This window comes from Eretmochelys imbricata, chromosome 5, assembly GCF_965152235.1.
Source record: "Eretmochelys imbricata isolate rEreImb1 chromosome 5, rEreImb1.hap1, whole genome shotgun sequence".
NCBI classification, from domain to species: Eukaryota; Metazoa; Chordata; order Testudines; family Cheloniidae; genus Eretmochelys; species Eretmochelys imbricata.
Genome location: NC_135576.1, coordinates 22251894 through 22272440, shown reverse-complemented (window position 1 = coordinate 22272440; position 20547 = coordinate 22251894). Strand labels below are relative to the sequence as shown.

At 38.5% G+C, this 20547-nt stretch overlaps 1 protein-coding gene across 1 annotated transcript in view; it reads left to right on the top strand.

The window, feature by feature from the left end:
* The window catches only part of LMAN1 (lectin, mannose binding 1), a 31688-nt gene extending 23545 nt beyond the window's left edge, over positions 1-8143 (top strand). The window contains exons 11-13 of the mRNA XM_077816717.1: positions 2794-2947; positions 4557-4678; positions 5194-8143. Of these exons, the coding sequence (XP_077672843.1) occupies positions 2794-2947; positions 4557-4678; positions 5194-5230 (313 nt within the window). The 3' untranslated portion in view covers positions 5231-8143. The remainder of the gene's footprint in view (positions 1-2793; positions 2948-4556; positions 4679-5193) is intronic.
* Positions 8144-20547: the final 12404 nt, after the last annotated feature.

The window sequence follows — 20547 nt, the reverse complement described above, 5'->3', positions numbered from 1 at the left end:
ATTCAAACAAAGGCCCGCTTTCACAAATTGACTTCAGATACAGTGATGATAAAAAGAAAACTGTGTGGGGAAAAAAACATTGGATGAAAAGTTCACTAATCTTTTTTAGCATGTGTATAATCTGTCACATTCAAAGTTTATTTAGTCTTGGAAGGATTAGATTTTTATAGGTAAATGTCTTTAAATGACAATTTTACCATACACACAAACTGGTGAAAAAATATTTCCATCAGTGATGATTGAAATTTACATATAGGCTAAGTGAGAAATGCTGCTTGAGAACTTGATTTAAGCATATTTGTATATTTTGACAGGTGATGATGACAATTTGTGTTTTAATAGCTATAAAGCTTTAACTGTTCAAATCTCAATATCTGCTGTCATTAAATTGTCACCCCTTTTGCCTGATCACCATAATTTCCCTCAACTGTGAAAACTTAAATAGATTAAAATAAAAATGCTTAAAAATAAACAGTATCATCTCTCATAATTATTACCAAAAAAAATTGAATTCTGCCAAGCCTAGTTGTATTTCTGACTGTTGAAGAGGAAAAATACAGAAAGACTGAGAGCTGTTTGTATGGCCATTTTGACTAGTGTTGTTAGCAGTGGCTGGCAAAAGGAAAATGGCTTCAGAAGGTAAACCCCTCTTTCTCCTGTTACATTTTGAATTGTGTTCAGAATAGGAACTTATTTTTGGTAAATACCAAAAGTCCTGCAGTAACTTATGACTGACAATATTTTGCTTATTGTGAAGTAAATCTCCTGGAATTACCCATTCTAAATTTGAGATTTAACTAGGAAGAGCAGCAGACTGTAACTGTGTTCTTAAAACTCACTTTTTCTTTAATAGCTTTTAAACAGAGTACTGTGGAGAGAGACACTTCTTATGTTAAATTATTTTCTTGTCTTTTTGTGAGAAACCTGAAATAAAAAGGGGATTCCTGAGTGTTGTCATTTAAGAAGACTGGTGGAGAAGAAAAGTAGAATTCTTGAAAAGCTGTACTGAGGAGAAATGTACCTAATAATGAATAAAAATCTAGCATGTTGTTTTTTTTGTTTTTTTTCCCCTGAGCCTCATAAAGAAACTAGGGATAGTAACCAAATTCAAGAAATAGATGAAAATCTAATTGTCTGCTCGTGAAAAGAAGAGTATTTCTATATTAGTAACTGAAAGAAACAAATAGATTTTTAGCCTAGTCATATCTAAATATTATACCAGTATGGTTAGTAATTAAATAACTTGAGTGCTTCTTATTAACTCAATACTGGTTATGTCTGGGGTAAAACTGAGATGAGTGTTAGCCCAGGATATACAGTACTGATCAAGTTAAGAAGCCTCCCCACCAAATGATCTAAATTCACTTCACTGCAATCACAACGGAGGGAGAAACCTCTAGTGAGCTGTGGTTTAACAATACAAATACTACTACAACCAAAGCCACTCACAGAATCTGCAGTGATAAATAGTATATTTGTGGTGTAGTGCTTGTAGATATGTATGGTGCATTGTCCTGTTACCTTTTGGATACTTATACTTTTCACATTTTTTTCCCCTTACAGAATTCCAAAAATAAAAAGACCGATCTTGAAATTCAGATGCTTAGTTTAACAATGTGACTGATAATTAATGCAAAGGTTAGGCGGTGTTTAAAGTTCATTAATTTGTATTATAACTATTAATTTAAAATTACTTAAATTAACCATTACGTTTATAGATGATCAAACACTATCAGCGAAACTTGATCTTTGCTTTCACCTCTGTAGCTCTTACAATAAACGTAATTCTATTTTGAATTTTAAAGAATGTATAAAAATGGTTTGTCTTTGTAGTGTGTGGAATTATACACGTTGGTAACTGCAGTACAACAATGGTAAACATCCAAGCCAAATGACTTGAGTTTTTAGTTGGAAGTTGAGTCACAGACCATTGGATGAAGTTAGTTGTCAAGCTGTCTTGTCTGAACAAAATGTAAAGTTTAAAGTAAATTAAATCCAAGATATAAATTTTGATTATTCTGTTAATAATGAAGGGATTAACATTCACATGGTAAATGTTTTAGCTGTAGACTTTAATCCTCTTTGCAACTGAAAAGAAGCATCACAATAGGGAAAAATTACATGAACATATTGATAGAGGAGCATGCATGTTTTCCTCATTGATTAGTTTATATTAGTTATGGAGTTTCAACTTTTTGTGGATTTAATTTGATTTATTGTAACAACAAAATGAATTCATGTGAACACATTAAGTATTACAGCAGCGTATATGGGGAAATGAGTTTCTCATGTAAAAGGTAATCATGGAACATGGATGGCCCTAAATCTTTTCTTATCCCTAAAGCCTCTTCTTTATTTCTTACATGACTGCATTATTTTTTTTGGAACAGCTTTTAGTTTCCTTAAAAGATAGCATTATACCATGTTTATCCTAAAGCTTTGGTCAGATCCACAGATTCAGAACATTTTGTTTGAGACTTCATCAAAAAAAATAAGCCAAAGCAGATGCTTAACGAAAGAATATTCATCATAGAGCTGATTTTGCTTTTACAATAGCTTTGGGACATGTTGCACTCTACAAAATTGAGATTCTTCTGCTGAATGCAAGTTTTAAAATCGGTATTTTGAAAAAGTAAGTGCTTCTTCATAGATATTCATGGAAGCTATAAAAAAAAAAGTGCCCTACCTTTGTTTGTAAGATGTTAAATTGAAACTAATCTTAATAGGTTATAACTATAGCATGTATGCAAAAGGGAATTTTTCAGGAAATGAGACCAGTCTTTTTGTTTTCAGAAATTCCATGGGTGACACTCTGAGGTTGGTCAGTGGAGTTCAGCACCCTGGCTCTGCAGGAGGACTCTATGAAACAACTCAGCACTTCAATGACATCAAAGAGCATCTTCATATAGTAAAGAGGGACATTGAGCATTTAGTACAGCGAAATATGGTAATTTGCGTACTGGCTGCAGAAATTCAGCATATGGCTGTTACTGAAATGTTGGGAAAAGCCAGCATGTAATTTACTGATCAATTAATCTTTCATTAAGCTGCTCTACTGAAACTGTTTTGCCTTAACTGCATGATCAGTGTTTTGATAAGAGGCATAAAAGGCATGAGGTTTTTAACTGCCTTAACTTGAAATCACATTTATAATGTGCATGCAATTCTTGAATTAATATAAATGGCCAGTTAAATGCACAACTGCCCATTTGAGCATGCACAGTTCTCCGTGTCTGCTGTTGTGCTAATTGCACACTCAAATACAAACATTGTTCAGAATCTGATCAAAAATAAATGTTGTGACCAATTAGAAGGTAATTCCTCAGAATACGCTAATTTTTTTGCTAATTGCGTGAAGAGGACCTACAGTAATTGTTATAGATAATGCTTAATAATTAGAAAAACCGTTTTATTATAAAGGTACCTGTCAGTGCATGGGGGCACATACACTATTTTTATCATACTTGCAAAGCAAGAGCTGCAATAGTTTAAAAACCCAGCTGTAAGAAGCTGTGTGGGAATTGCTGTGAAATACTGCATATTAGTTGCTTTAGTATGGCTATTTGAATATTTACCTATATAGTAGCCTGAAACTTGTAACCTTTGGAATCACTCAGTCCTGGTGGTGTGTGTTTTTTGGGTTTGTTTTTTTGTTTGTTTTTTTAGTGATGCAGTGTTTTCTTTGTAAACTGGGAACGTTGATTCAAATAATTTCCTATTTGTCCATCTAATGTATTTAGCAGAGCTCCATCCATAATAGACAGGTCCTGTCTTTGGTAACAGGCCTGAGATGCATTCTGAGTAAATGCATCTCAAATATTTTTTGGCTATGCCATATTTAACTTCTGTATTTACAAAGCAAAAACTCTTGGAATTTCCAAAAAACTGAAAGAAAAGGTCGGTACCTTTTGTCCCACAACCTGATGTGTTCCCCTAACAATGGCACATTATTTTTCTTTTCACCAATTTCTAAGACCATAAGTAACTGGCTTCAGCATGTGCTTCAGTAATAACATCATCTGCAGACTTCGCAGCTGCCCCTATTGCTGCGAGGAAAGTCCAAGCATGCTGGTGTGCTTTAACATGGAGAGTATTTTATATATAGCTCAGGCATTCAGAGCTTCCCGGCTACAGTCCAGATATGCTCAAATAAATGTTAGTCTCTAAGGTGCCACAAGTCCTCCTTTTCTTTTTGCGGATACAGACTAACACGGCTGCTACTCTGTGTCCAGATTAGATAATTCAAGGCCCCTTCACCACTGTTGCGCTCAAATGGCTTATGAGTCCTGCAAGAAATTATTATGTCTGGGGTGCTTAACTAAAAATGTATCCTCACACTCCCAGCCTCCAAGTAACTTTAATCTGTCAGCTCTCGTACACAAAAATAAAAACAGTTACATCTTGAGTCTCCTACCCACATACTCCTTCACTTCCCCTGTTCTTTCTATAAACCTGTACGTGCAACTTTCTTTTGAAAATGTTGTTTTTTAAAATAGCAGTCTTAAAAATTCAGTTAGCATCTTTCTGCATTATCTTAACAAATTTTTGCTTTCTAGCCATCAAATGAGAAACCAAAGTGTCCAGAATTACCACCGTTTCCATCATGCCTATCTACAACTCACTTCTTCATTTTTGTAGCAGTTCAAACAGTGTTGTTCATCGGTTATATCATGTACAGGTAAGTTACTCTTTAAAAGATTGATAGTTTTGAGTACAGTTAAAGTGACCATATTCATTTTTTTTCAAAATAAACTTATATTATTAAGTTAGATTTTTAAAATTTTTTATTATATATTAGCACAAACTATTTATTTGTCCAGGCTGACAAATTAAAATAGCATATTCAGCTTTCCTCTTTGTTGTATATATCCCTTAGCACAGTGCTACATTGTTAAACTCAAACATGGCAGAGCAATCTTTTTAACTATTTCAATTAAACTTTCTCAGAATACACTAACACTTTTTTTATGCACTGGGCTTGGTTTTCTAAAATATGGGTTTTTTTTGGGGGGGGGGTTGTTTTTTATAAAACCTAAATTTTGGGTTGAATGTTCTGTTAACCAATCTGATGTCCCTGATGGTGCCATGCTTGCGATGTAATTGAAGCTTTGTTGGAAAAACAATGAGTAGCCTTCTCACATAATGAGATGTACTAAGTTCTTCGTGCATTATCTTCTGCCCTTTTTTTTTTAGGAGTCAGCAAGAAGCAGCAGCCAAAAAGTTCTTTTGATGATCTGTTCCTTTTGTGTGTATATGCCTGCAGTATGTATGCACAGAATATTACATAAGTCTGTAAATGAGGGAAATTCTAGTGTTGAAAATGCTTCAATATTGTAAATTATTGAATTTTTGTTAAATGAAATAAGTTCTTGTTTAAAACATTAATACTGTGGTTAAAAACAGCCCTTGGAGAAATGGAGAAAGTACAAAGGAAAACTGTGGACCTTACTTTTTTTTTTTTTAAACGTTTCTGGTAGATACTTGGACTTGACCATGATACTCCTATTGTTTTATAATAAGTTTCCAAGGTAGAGAATTGGAGTATAGAGGTCCAGTTGCTATTGCTGAGTATTTCACGTCCAATGATTTGTGCAGAAAAATATATTTAAGCATCCTGACATACGAGATTTCTTTTAAATAAAAACTTGCATTCCTCTAATTTGGGGGAAAAAGCATTGTTATAAATCTTTTATTTTTCATTTGGATTTCAGTTTGGTAATGATTTAGTGGCTTGCAGATCTAAATTTCACAAGAGTCTGTAGAAATAACTTGGTAATGTGTGGACCCTGAAAGACAAAGGCTTTTAATAACAGTCTGACCAGTAGCTGCTGGAGCATAGAACAAAGGCTCTCTATGCAGAAAAAGCAAACAAAGGCTTGTCTCTTTGGAGACAATGGGAGAAAACAATACCTTCTAATAGAGTAGAGGTCCTTTTAAGCAGTTGTGTGGGGATTGTTAGGGTTATAGTAGTTTCATGACTGACCGTAATTTTATAAAGTGATTAATGGAACCTCTCTGACAAAGAGATAATATTGCTGATATTTCTTAAACTCCAATTGAGATAAGGGCATATTTAGACTGACAAATGCCTTTATTTTTATAAGTGGTTTCATGACTCTAATCGAAATATCACAGTGGAGAGACTGCTTAATATTTTACATAGTAAGTGTTGAAAGCTAGGAGTTTTGCGTACACGTTTCCTACTTCCTCACAAGCCGTTGCCTCAGATGTGTTTTGCTGTTGTTACTCCAGCAACTCTTACTGAACCAGTATTGTGTAAGTTAACTAAGTGTTCAGTCTGATGGATTTGAAGATTGTTTAATACTGTTTATCATGTGAACACTTGCTTCAGGGACAAAATGGAACAGATGCTCGAATTAGTAATAAGAAAAGGATTCACTCTACTTTGTTTACATATCCATAGTAATCTGTTCTTGAGTAGCTCTCCTACAGAGTTAAAAGTATTTCTAAGTTTCTGCAAGGCACATGATGAAAACTGGACATTGCGACTGTTCAGTTTTTATTACAGAATGTGTTGGACTCGATATGTGCAGAAATTGTCTAGAACTTAATGTATGCAACTTTGACTCCTTTGGAGGAGGCAACACATGCTGTCAAGTTCAGTGTCATGAAAAACTATTTGTTAGTATTGTGCCTAAGAATTTGGAAAAATAATAAATCTATGCAATATATTTTTGTTACTTAAATTAAACTATCCTATAAATGTGGGTGTCTGTGCTCTACCAATAAAGTGTGATTAGATCCTTTCCATACCTATTTGTATAGCTAAAGTATGTGATACACTATAAATGGTATAGTTTAATAAATTTACTTAAATTATGGGGAGGCTTTATTTACTGTATGGATAGGAGAAACTACTGCCCCAAACTGATCTAGATAGATAAAGACAAGGCAATGGTAGAACCCTTGTTATAGCCTACAGAAACACAAGGCAGTCATTAATTTGCTCTCTTCTCTCACCCCAGTAAGTATTTACAGGTGCCTTGGACTAAAATAAATTAATGAAGAAAATGCCAGTGTTTTATCAGATTGTTGTATTGTAGTTCATTATCTTTCCAACAATGCACAGTATTATTTCTTTCACCTCTGGTACTGGAACGTGGTCAAACAAACAAAAAACCCCACTTTCATGATAGATAAATAGTTAGTATGTTCTGCTGAAAGAGTAGGACCATATGAGATATACTTTCCAGAATAAATTTGGTAAAATGATGTACAGCTCTTAAAGAGATCTTCCAATTAATACATTCTTGTTTCTCCATTTTGTGAATCTCTCCAACTATGACTTATTCAATTTGAAAATTAAAATGTTGAAGCAACCAGTGGTATTGTATCTTGTGTTGGGAAGAGGAAAACACTGGAGGCAACTTGTTTCGGAATTAGCTCACTGTCTAAAATTATGTCTACACTATCATGTTAAATTAAAATGCATTTATGCTGCGGGTGGACCTGATCCCATGGGAAATAGTAGCAGTTTGCCATTGACTTCTGTGGAAACAGAAGGCCCAAAATGTGTAACTTTCAAAAGGTGATCGTACCTAATTCTAGCAATGAAACAATAATTCATAGGCTATCCTTGCTACTTGCTGGAGGGGTGGAAACTATAAAACATCTTGGTAACTACTTGACTTTACTCTCGTTCGTACCATGACTTTGAATTGTGGCTTTTTCATCAGACTATCTTGTTAGCTAAAATACTGTTTCATTAGTGCCAGTAAGTGTTGCAATGTTGTGTACAAACACACTTGCTTTTTTCAAATAACAGTTGAGTCTCAGAGAGATTGAAAAAAAAAAAAAGGAGTCTAATTTTAAGTTTGAGGGGCAAATTAGCCTCGTCTGAGTCTTAAAATTGAGCATAGCAGAATAAATGGCACATAAAACTAAATTTTGAAATGGAGAGAGAATCTCAACACATTGGTTTCAAGTACAGTATTTAGTCATCTGAGCCCTTTAAGCAAAATGGAAAATCACTGTTATTTAAATTGACTGTTTCCTGTTTGAGAGACTTTGACTTGTATTGATGTATCAATTACTGTAACACTGAAAAGGTTGTCCATCTGTTGTTTTGGAAGTGAAGAACATAACCTTATTTGAATAAAGATTCATATTTTAGTAAACTTTTTCCCTCTGAATTTGGTACAGTAACTCCTCACTTAACGTTGTAGTTATGTTCCTGAAAAATGCTATTTTAAGCAAAATGATAAGTGAATCCAATTTCCCCATAAGAATTAATGTAAATGGGAGAGGTTCCAGGGAATTTTTTTTGCCGCACAAGACTGTGTGTGTGTGTGTGTGTGTGTGTGTGTGTGTAAGTTTTAAACAAATAATTTAATTCTGTACACAGCAATGATGATTGTGAAGCTCGGTTGAGGTGGTGGAGTCAGAGGGTGGGATATTTCCCAGGGAATGTCTTGCTGCTAAACGATGAACTAGCACTCGGCTGAGTCCTCAAGGGTTAACACATTGTTAATGTAACCTCAAACTCTACAAAGCAGCAGGAATGGAGGAAGGAGACATAATAGAGGCATGGCAGTGGCTGCAAACATTCCCTGCGGAAGCTGAACCCACGCGGATGAGCCCACGCTATCCCACTGGAGTGCACCACTCTCCACTTTCCAAAGTGCCAGGGGTGGGAGGGTGTGTGTGCATGTCTGCACTTACCTCCAAAGTGATCAATCCAGCGGGGGTCGATTTATCGCGTCTAGTGAAGACACGATAAATCGAACACCAAGCACTCTCCCGTCAACTCCAGTACTCCACTGGAGCAAGAAGCATAGGCAGAGTCGACAGGGGAGCAGCAGCAGTCAACCTACCACAGTGAAGACACCGCAGTAAGTAGCTCTAAGTACGTCGACTTAAGCTATGCTATTTTTGTAGCTGAAGTTGCTTAACTTAGACCGACTTAACTTCCCTCCTCCTCTCTTGTCCTCCCCCCGCCCCGTAGACCAGGCCTGTGTGTATGTGTGAGAGAGAGAGTTGCTTTGCCCCTTTAAGTAGGCTGACACCACTCTAAGTACACTGCCTTCTTAAGTAGATTCAACAAGTTGAGACAGCAGCTGCTGCCAGCAAGCTCCCTCCATCCTGAGCCCTGTCCTGTCCTGTCCCCACCCCTCTGCATTGTGGAGATAGGGTCAGGAGCGGGGGGAGAGGGACACCCCGACATCAGCACCCCTCTTCCCACCCCCTGCGCAGCAAGCAGGAGGCTCTCAGCAGCAGCTCCAAGGCAGAGGACAGGAGCAGCACAAGGCAGTGAGAGGAGGGACACCTGAACTGCTGGTAATTGGTAGCCTGCTGCGTGGCCACGACACAGGGAATTAGGAGAGCAGGGAGCTGATAGAGGGGCTACTGGTCCACCCTGGTTCGAAGCCCCCACCAGCTAGCTCCAATGGGCTGCTCTTCCTGCAAGCAGTGTACAAAGCAGGCGGCTGCCAAACAACATTATAAGGGAGCACTGCACAACTTTAAACTAGTATGTTCTCTAATTGATCAGAAACATCATCACGTTAACTGGGACAATGTTAAGTGAGGAGTTACTGTATAGCAGTCAATGAAGTCACTTTTAAAAACAAAAATCTTCAATCTGTTTCTCATGGTGTCATGTTGCATAACTTTAGAAAATTTCCTGGGCAGGCAAACTGTAAAAATTCTCTAACTGCTGTTGCTGCTTAGCAGAGATTGGATGCTTTCTGGGATTGGGGCTCAGTGCCTTTAATTTACACTCATGATCAGCATTTCACTGTATCGAGTCCTTCGTGCTCATTGGCCTGGGGACTAAGATTCCATTGATTTGTCTCTTGGTTTAATAATGTAAAATGCTTACAATGAGGATTAACTACACTAACTCTTGCATCAATTCATTTTGTGGAAAGGAATGAATATCCTTTTTATCATATTCTGTTAGCTATAGCTACAAATCTTAGTGTTTGACTACTCTTAATCTACTTCAGATCTGCCACTGATTACAGTAGTAGGGTTACACACAAGTTTAGGATTGAATATGGCCTTTCTGTATCAGCTAAACATTTAGTTCCTGATTTCTGCATTCACTTAAACCAGTTTCAGGGTAGCAGCCATGTTAGTCTGTATCCGCAAAAAGAAAAGGAGGACTTGTGGCCCCTTAGAGACTAACCAATTTATTTGAGCATAAGCTTTCGTGAGCTACAGCTCACTTCATCGGATGCAACTTAAACCAGTGTAACTCCACTGCCATGACATTAGTATAAGAGATATAGGAGTTACTTGTCTGTCTCATTTAAGATACGAGGTAAGGAGAATGATGCAGGGTGGTATTACTGCCTGTTAGGTAGAATAAATAAGATTAAAGATTATGTTTAATTCACACACAGTCGTGCATCTAAGTTGACAATTTTGGCCCTAGAAGTGTTTTCATTGAGCTTCATAACAAACATCTTTTAAAGAGAAGCTAGAATAGTTCGCACCTCTCTGCCGTTTCATTCTGTCAAAGTCAAAGACCTCTTCTACACTAGAAAGTTGTACTGCTTCCTCTATACATGTACAGTTATATGTCTATGGATAAAATAGTACAAACCTCCATAGTGTGGATGTAGTTATATTAGTAAAAACCTGCTTTATCCCAATATGGCTATTCCTATATGGGATGGGAGATAACTACCAGCAGGAGTCTTTTATATATATATATATATATATGCTGGTATAGTAGTGTCCAATCTAGTACTTGGACTGGTATGATTGTAGTGGTTTTAAAAAGAAAAAAAAAATCCAATCCCTAACAGATACAGTTAGTTATGTTGGTACGACTTCAAGTATAGACCACTCTAAAGTTTACATTGGTTTGCAACAGGGCTGTCAAGTGATTAAAAAAAATTAATTGCATGATTAATTGCACTGGTAAACAATAATAGAATATCATTCATTTAAATATTTTGGATGTTTTCTACATTTTCAAATATATTTCAGTTATTACACAGAATATAAAGTGTACAGAGCTCACTTGATATATTTTTTTATTACAAATATTTGAACTGTAATAAACAAGAGATAGCATTCACCTAATACAAGTACTGTAGTGCGATCTCTTTATCATGAAAGTTGAACTTACAAATGTAGAATTATGTACAAAAAAACCCTGCATTCAAAAATAAAACAATAACACTTTAGAGCCTACAAGTCCCCTCAGTCTTATTTCTTGTTCAGCCAATTGCTCAGACAAACAAGCTTGTTTACACTGGAAGGAGATAATGCTGCCCCCTTCTTATTCACAATGTCACCTGAAAGTGAGAGCAGGTGTTCTCATGGCACGGTGGTAGTCAGCGTCACAAGATATTTACATGCCAGATGCACTGAAGATTCATATGTCCCTTCATGCTTCAACCACCATTCCAGAAGACATGCGTCCATGCTGATGACGGGTTCTGCTCGATAATGATCCAAAGCAGTTTGGACCAATGCATGTTCATTTTCATCATCTGAGTCAGGTGCCACCAGCAGAAGGCTGATTTTCTTTTTTGGTGGTTCGTTTTCCGTAGTTTCTGCATCGGAGTGTTGCTCTTTTAAGACTTCTGAACGCATGCTCCACATCTCATCACTCTTGGATTTTAGAAGGCACTTCAGATTCTTTGGGTCAAGTGCTGTTGCTATCTTTAGAAATTTCACATTGATACTTTCTTTGTGTTTCGTCAAATCTGCAGTGAAAGTGTTCTTAAAATGAACAACATTTGCTGAGTCATCATCCGAGACTGCTATAACATAAAATATATGGGAGAATGCGGGTAAAATAGAGCTGGAGACATACAATTCTCCCCCAAGGAGTTCAGTCACAAATTTAATTAGTGCATTATTTTTTTAATGAGCGTCATCAGCACGGAAGTATGACTTCTGGAATGGTAGCCAAACCATGAAGAGGCATATGAATGTTTAGCATATCTGGCACATAAAATATCTTGCAATGCTTCTACAAAAGTCCCATGTGAAAGCCTGTTCTCGCTTTCTGGTGACATTGTAAATAAGAAGTGGACAGCATTATCTCCTGTAAATGTAAACAAATTTGTTTATCTTAGCGATTGGCAGAATGAGAAATAGGACTGAGTGGACTTGTAGGCGCTAAAGTTTTGCTTAGTTATGTTTTTGAGTGCAGTTATGTAACCAAAAAAAAAATCTACATTTGTAAGTTGTACTTTCACAATATAGAGATTGCAGTTTAGTACTTGTATGAGGTGAATTTAAAAATACTTTCTTTAATCATTTTTACAATGCAAATATTTTTATTACAAATAATATAGAGTGAGCAGTGTACACTTTGTATTCTGTGTTGTAATTGAAACCAATATATTTGAAAATGTAGAAAAAACATCCAAAGATATTTTAATTTTAATTTGGTATTCTATTGTTTAACAGTGCAATTAAAACTGCAATTAAGCACAATTAATTTTTTTGAGTTAATCGCATGAGTTAACTGAGATTAATTGACAGCCCTTGGTTGCAGCCATTAGGCTATGTCTACGCTACAGGCTTCTTTGAGCATAACTATGTCTGTTGGGGTGTGAAGAGGTATGATCCCTGACAGAAGCCCCAAGTTTGGATGCAGTTCACGTAGTGGGAGCTGGTGACAGTTTTACTCTTCTGCTCCAAACAGCTTTGTCAGAATAACTGGGTCCATACTAGGAGTACTTTGCCAGTATAGTATACCAGTAAAGTGCTCCTAGTGTGGACATAGCCGAAGAAGAAGATATTGTGCAACCTTTAGGCTCGGGGAAGGGGAAGATATAAATGAAAGCTTGCACTCTTTAGCCACTGAATCTTACATACATTTATCAAAAAGTGGTAGGCTGAGGGTCAGAATTTTATGTAAATATAACTTTAAAAGAACATCTAAGTGCACTTTCATTAGTACCTTGACTCTGACTCTCAAAGCAAAGTACTTTAAAAAAATTTAATAAAATATCTTACAGATTATTAAAACTCAAAACATTAAACCAAGTTCACTTTGCACTAATTATGATGGTTGTTTTCTTTCTCCATTTTTCATGGACAAAGATAGACAAGTCAGCTCCATTTTATACACAAAAATACACAGTGGTTTCCTGTTGTGTTTTGTCTAGACTGTAAGCTACTTTTGGAGCAGGAACTGCCTTATCTTTTGCCTGTTACTGAGCTGAGTGTCTTATTGGTACTTAAGTCAGTTTTCGTTTCAGGTTCTCAAATGTTATCCAAACCTTCCTCCCCCTACCCCGCCCCCCCCCCCAAACAAAAACCTGCTAATAAGAAAACCACAAGATTGTAAACCACTTTAGATGGTAGGTGGTCAGGCTCTTTCAAATGAGGAAACAATCATATTACCACTTCCTGAAAATGCTTCCCTCTGACTGTTGTCAGTAGCTACCGGTGAGGTGCTCTGCTCTGGTTCGATGATAACAGCTGGCTGCGTGCGTGTTCCCTGTGTGCTGCCCCAGCTGTGCGCAGATAGCTGACACAGCAGACCCCGAGAGAACCCCCAAAGACCACAGACTCTAGTAAGGTACGAAGGCACCCGGCCAGGTTTATTGTCAAACGAAGCACAGTAATAGTTTCCTATAGACTCTACAGGACATACTACGAATATGTGCCCCCTGGCAATGGACACAGCTCAGTCAGGGGCGGGACACTCCACTGCCCCCTAGGCTGGACAAAGATATGCACTCCAGGACCTATTTTTATACAATTGCAGGACAGATTACTCATCCCTGCTGACTTATTGAGGTACAGCCCCTTGACTCATTAGGGTGCTGTCTCCCCCTTTGATCATGTTGGTTCAAACAAACAGATCTGTCCATCATGCTGTCCTTTTGACCCTGTCTTTGGGATGCACCTGGCTGTTCTTTGTTATATCTGTGAACTGTCCTCGTATTGGGATGTCCAGGTGCCATCTTGGCACACGTTCCTCTTATTACTACTTATATCATTAGCGCGTGCTTTCTAGGAGCCCTTTTCTTGCCAAGTTCTGCAATTAGGGCCTGCCTCTGGTTTGCTTAGCAGTGCCTGGAAGTACTTTGGTTCAGGCTTTAGGCCTCAGCCCAGGCCTCTGATACAAGGGTTTATGTTTCAGGGCCTCTTACTACACTGACAATTGACATAGTTCTTCTTATCCAGAGCTTTCTTAAATCAAGCCTCTGGCTTGCTGTCTCTCTGCTAGATGTTTGGTAAGGTAAGGCACCACCTGGATCTTAAAGGGCTTGAGATGATTGTCTTCCAACATGTTGATGTTTGTTAGCTTTGTTGTTTCTCTCAACAGCTTTGTGTAAACATGAAACAAAGACTGGTAATTCTGCACCCTGTTCAACTCCACAGCCAAGGTCCTTGAAGAGGAAAGGCAGTGTCCTGTTACCTCTATCTAGGATCTGACTGGAATGATAAGAAACAGTGATTCTCTTCATCCATTCTAACTCCTGCTGGCCTTTGCAACTGGCCACTCATAGCTGGTAATATTGAAGACTATTTAAAGATCTAGCAGTGTTAGCAAGGGCAGCTATCCTGATTGGCTAGTGTCCATAACTTCAGGATGCTGAAGTGGCTGGCCAGCCAATTCTTCATGCTCTTCCCCAAATAGCAGGTCATGGTTGCATCCCACAGTTGATGCCCTGACACCTAAGTGGCTCTTCCACAACCTAGACAGAGTATGTTGTTTTTATTACAGGTAGAGCATATCAAGCGCCGGTGTTGAAAAACATCTAGGACTTTGAACAAGCGATAGCATAAGGAGTTCTTACATTACAGCTTTGGAAGAAGCTAAAAGATCCTTCTCCAGTGCTCTAGTGACCACATTGCAGAGCCAGCAGAGGACAAAATTGGGAAGGCCAAAGGAGAGCAAGTTTTCTGAGAAGGGTGAATGCTAACATGTCAAGTAGGTCCCAAAATACTTCTCTTCCCTCACCCTAAAAATATTAATACCTTTTAAAGTCTGTGAATGAAGATTATAGAGATTAAAAATGTTGCGATAGAATTGATGCTCTGTGTGCAGTGGAATGTAAGAATTTAAGGGGTGACTTTATTACAATCTGTAAGTATCTATATGGGAAACAAATTTGATGATGAGCGCTTGAATTCAGTGGAGAAAAGTATAACACAAGCCAGTGGCTGGAAGTTGAGAGAGACAACCTGGAAATAAGGTAACTTTGTAATGGTGACAGTAATTGATCATGAGTACAATTTACTAATGGTCATGGTGGATACTTCATCACTGACTTTTTAAATCAACATTGAATGTTTTACTAAAAGCTCTGCTATAGGAATTATTTGGGAGAAACTTCTTTGGCAGATGTGATAAATGAAGGGGGGATAGCTCCCTTTGATGGACACCCAGCCAGCCAGTTAGCTGTAAAATCCCTCTTGGTAGCTGTTCTCTTACCTTGTTCTCTTAAAGGGTTAAAAAGTCCCCCAGGTTTAAAAAAAAAATTGGGAAAGAAGCTGTCCCTTTGTTGTCTGTTGTTCTCTCTGGGCTGAAGAGACGGGGCAGCAGAAATGCTATGTAATGTAAGTAAATTAGGAATGTTTAGAAAGACGCAATTAGGTTTATTTCTGTTATTTTTTTAAGGTTTGTGGACTCCTCTGTGCTAACCCCAGATGCTTTTGTTTGCTTGTAACCTTTAAGGTGAACCCCCCAGAAAGCTATTTCGGTTGCTTTAATTTTTGGAATTGCTCTTTTTTAAAATCTAGCAAAAACCTAAATTCCAACTGTATTTTCTTTCTTTCTTTTTGTTTTTAATAAAATTTACCTTTTTTAAGAACAGGATTGGATTTGAGGTTTGTGCATATGTTGTTTAATTAGCTGGTGGCAACAGCTAATTTCCTTTGTTTCCTTTCTCAGCTCTTCCCTGGTGGGGGAGGGGGGGTGAAAGGGCTTGAGGGTACCCCACAGGGAGGAATTTCCAAATGCTCCTTCCTGGGCCCAAGGGGGTTTTTTGCATTAGTGGTGGCAGCGTTTACCAAGCCAAGGTCAGAGGAAAACTGTAACCTTGGGAGTTTAATAGAAGCCTGCAGTGGCAAGTATTAATTTTTAGAATCCTTGTGGGCCCTCACCTTCTGCACTTGAAGTGCCAGAGTGGGGATTTAGCCTTGAAGGTCAGACTAGATCATCACAATGGTCCCTTATGGCCTTGGACTTTACGAATCTAAGTTTGTTTACTTGCTGCACCACCTAGTTTCTTGTTCCTGTTCCACACTCATCTCTACTCATTAAATGGAGCATCTGTGTCTGGATGTAGTGCTATGTTAGCTTGCTGTGGGTGAAGCCTACATCTGGATCAAATACACCTCCCCTTTTAACACACAAGTCTTTAAGATTATAAGAGAAGGTTTCAGAGGTTTAACTCTTTGGTATTATATATACATATAGAATATATCTGTTGTTTATTCTGAGTTCTGATTCCACTTGTGTGAGTGATGAGGAATTTAACTCTTCTAAAATTCAAGTGTAATTAAGTATTTAACTCTTCACCTGTCCCTCACCTCTTGGCAACAGAGAGCTACAGGGAGATTTCTTCACAAATGATGTATATTAGAGCTATGGTGTTTTCCAGTGTTAGTTAAGTATGAAGGTTTCTTTAAGACAAGATCCGCTGTTTGTTCATGCCTGAATCTAGGTCTGTCAAGTACTTAGACTAAAATTAGGGAGCGGGGATTGTGACGCTCTAGTATGGGAAGACGGGGGTAAAGTAAACTTCCATATTTCTGTTCCTGAAATTTCCTTATGCTGCCAACTGTTTCGTTTATACAGCCGGAATTACAGTTAAGAATATGTCGCTTGAATCATTTTGGCTATATGTTTCCTCCGCTTCTGTGGAATCTAAACTTGGGCAAACAGCATTAACTTCTCACTGACTTAACCCACTAACAGGCGTGGTGATCACCCTTTATTTTTAGAATCGCTTGAGCATAACTGCTAGTTTTAAAGGGCTCTAAGTTTTTGCGTTATCAGTATTAATTACCCCAAAACATTTTTATGGTCCGTTAATGGACAGGGGTTCAATCATGCAATGGCCATGCCTCTCCAGACCACAGGGCTTACGGAGGGGTCCTCAGGAAGTCACCCTTATAGCAGTCTTCCTCATTTCTTGCACGGAGACCCCTTTATGGCCCTGGAACAGGAGTGAGGATCTCACTCTGCATGCCAACCCTGCTTCCCTCTCTTTGGTCTCAGGTGACTATGGTGATTAAATTGCCAAAATGCCCTCATCTAACCTGTTTGAAAAGCTGTCCTTTGCCTCTGCTTTGCTGCTTGCTCTATGCAGGGCTTGGGGGCATTGTTAGCAGAAATCCCTGACAAGGTGATGTGTGAGGGATATGGGTGTTAGAGGCAACTAGGAAGCAGAGTTTGGAGGGAGCTAGAGTAGGGCTTTGTTGAACCAAAGACTACTTCTGGTTTGGTGTTTCCTCCCTGTATCAGATACCAGTGAATCAGGGGTAACTTACTAACAGGCTTCGGAAGTGGCTTGCTGCCTTTATACGTGGAAACTAAGGGGAAATGGTACTAGACATTATTTAGCAAAAAGGCAATTGGGGAGCAAGACTGTAGGCCACAGCAGTGGATGTTGATAAGGAGATTAGAGAATCTTATATTTCCCATTCCTTACTCCTTTCCATGCAGCATGCACTTCTGTTCTCCACAGCCCAGCTGCGGAAGCAATGTTTTATGTTTCTGAAAGCCAGTCTTGTCAGGTGCTTGAGCGGTGATGGTCAGCATATGCATAATCTGCAGAGGAATAGCTGTGCAGAAATTTTCAGCTGTAGAACACAATCAGAGATGGCCTCTTAGTTCCCTCCTCCTCGTGCCCATCTGCTAAATGGCATTGTGCCTGTTCATGCATTTTGGCTGGTTTACTACAGCACAGGCTCCAAGGATTTAGACAGGCAGCCTGCATAAAACTAAATGGCCTCTTGTGTCCCACAGGAAGGTCGTCCTCTGCACTGAACTGGCTAGTGTTACATGTCTCTTCTATATTTTGACCTTTACTTTTATTGCTCAGTATGGCTCTTTCTTGTTCTCTTGCAAATCCAAGGGAGTCTTTCACTCCAGGCATCCCTTCCCCAATTTAATATATTGTTACCCCTTAATGTCTGAGCTGCAGCTGCATCGCTACGACAAGACAGCATGACACAAAGAGGGCAGAACAACGCTAAGTTCTGAAGCACCCTCTATTCTGCTATGGGGGTAATCCAAAGCTGTGCAACAGAAACCCTTCTCCCTGGCTGGGCTAGGAACATCATTCCTGTAGCCCTCCCAGCCTTTTCCTTGTCTAATGAAGGCTCAACTTAAGCACTGGAAGCTGAAGCTAAACAAATTCAAACTTGAAATAAAGTGCAAAATTCTAACAGGGTAATTGATCATTAGAACAACTTACTTAGGAGTGGAGTGGATTGAAATCAAAACTGGATGTCTTTCTAAACGATATGCTCTAGCTCAATGAAACGTTATGGACTTGCTGCAGGGAATACTGGGTGAAATTCTATGGTGTGCGTTATGCAGGAGATCAGACTAGATGATCATAATGGTTCCTTCTGGCCTTAAAAATCTATGAATCTCCTACAGGGCTACAAGTGTGGTCACCAGCTAAGCCATGGCTGAACAGCGTAAAAAAGGCAGAGACCAAAAGGCATCCTTTAAAAATTGGAAGTCAAATCTTACTGAGGAAAATAGAAAGAAAGGAGCATAAACTCTGGCAAGTCTAGTGTAAAAGTATAATTAGGCAGGCCAAAAGAAGAATTTGAAGAGCAACTAGCAAAAGACACAAAACTAACAGGAAAAAATTTAAGTACATTAGGAGCAGGAAGCCTGCCAAACAATCATTGGAACCACTGGACAATTGAGGTGCTAAAGGAGCACTCAAGGAAGACAAGGCCTCTGTGGAGAAGCTAAATGAATTCTTTGCATCAGTCTTCACTGCAGAGGATGTGGGGCGATTCCAACACTTGAGCCATTCTTTTTAGGGGACAAATCTGCGGAACTGTTCCCGATTGAGATGTCAGAAGAGAAGGTATTGGAGAAAATTGATAAAATCAAGTATGAAATTGCAGAACTACTCGCTGTGGTTTGTAACCTATCACTTAAATCAGCTCCTGTACCAGATGACTGAGGGATAGCTAATCTGATGCCAGTTTTTTAAAAAGGCTCCAGAGGCGATCCTGGCAATTACAGGCCAGTAAGCGTAACTTCAGTATCAGGCAAATTGGTTGAAACTATAGTAACGAACAGAATTATCAGACACACAGATGAACACAATTTGTTGGGGAAGAGTTGACACAGCTTTTGTAAAGAGAAATCATGCCTCACCAATCTATTAGAATTCCTTGAAGCAGATGACAAACGTGCGGACAAGGATGATCCAATGAGCATAGTGTACTTGGACTTTCAGAAAGCCTTTGGCAAGGTCCCTCCATCAAAGGCTCTGAAGTCATGGGATAAGAGGGAAGGTCCTCTCATGGATCAGTAACTGGTTAAAAGATAGGAAACAAAGAGTAGGAATAAATTGTCAGTTTTCACAACGGAGAAAGGTAAATAGTGGTGTTCCCCAAGGATCTAGTACTGGCGCCAGTGCTGTTCAATATATTCATAAATAGTCTGGAAAAAGGGGTGAACGGTGACGTGGCAAAATTTGGAGAAGATAGAAAATTACTCAATATAGTTAAGTCCAAAACTGACTTTGAAGAATTACAAAGTTTCTTATGAAACTGGGTTACTAAGCAAGAAAATGTCAGATGAAATTTAATGTTGATAAGTAATGCACATTGAAAAACATAATCCCAACTATACATATAAAATGATGAGGTCTAAATTAGCTAGTACCACTCAAGAAAGAGATCTTGGAGTCTTAGTAGCTAGCTCTGAAAATATCTGCTCAGTGTGCACCAGCAGGCCAAAAAGTTTAGGAATCATTAGAAAAGGGATAGATAATAAGACAGTAGATATAATGCCACTGTATAAATCCATGCTATGCCCACCCCTTGAATGCTGCCTGCAGTTCTGGTCACCCTATCTCAAAAAAGATACATTAGAAATGGAAAGGGACGACAAAAATGTTTTAAGGGTATGGAATAGCTTCTAAATGAGGGGAGATTTAAAAAGACTGGGACTGGTTAGCTTAGAAAAGAAATGATTGATGGGGGATATGACAGAGGTCTATAAAGCCATGAATGGTGTGGAGAAAGTGAATAAGGAAGTATTATTTAACCTTCACATAACACAAGAACCAGGGATCACCCAATGAAATCAACAGGCAGCAGGTTTAAAATAAACAAAAGGAAGCATTTCTTCACCCAACGCGCAGTCAACCTGTGGAACTCATTGCCAGGGGATGTTGTGCAGGCCAAAAGCATAACTGGTGTGTCAGGGTCAGGCCAGATGGCTACAAGAGAGTGGTCGAAGATAGATACATTAGTTCCAGGTTAAGCAGGTCCCTTTTCCCTGGGTAAGATAACAGGAACTATTCCAGAATACTCAGGAACTTTCTGGAACTAATTAAGGCAGGCAGGCTAATTAGGACACCTGTAGCCAATTGGGAAGCTGCTAGAATTAAT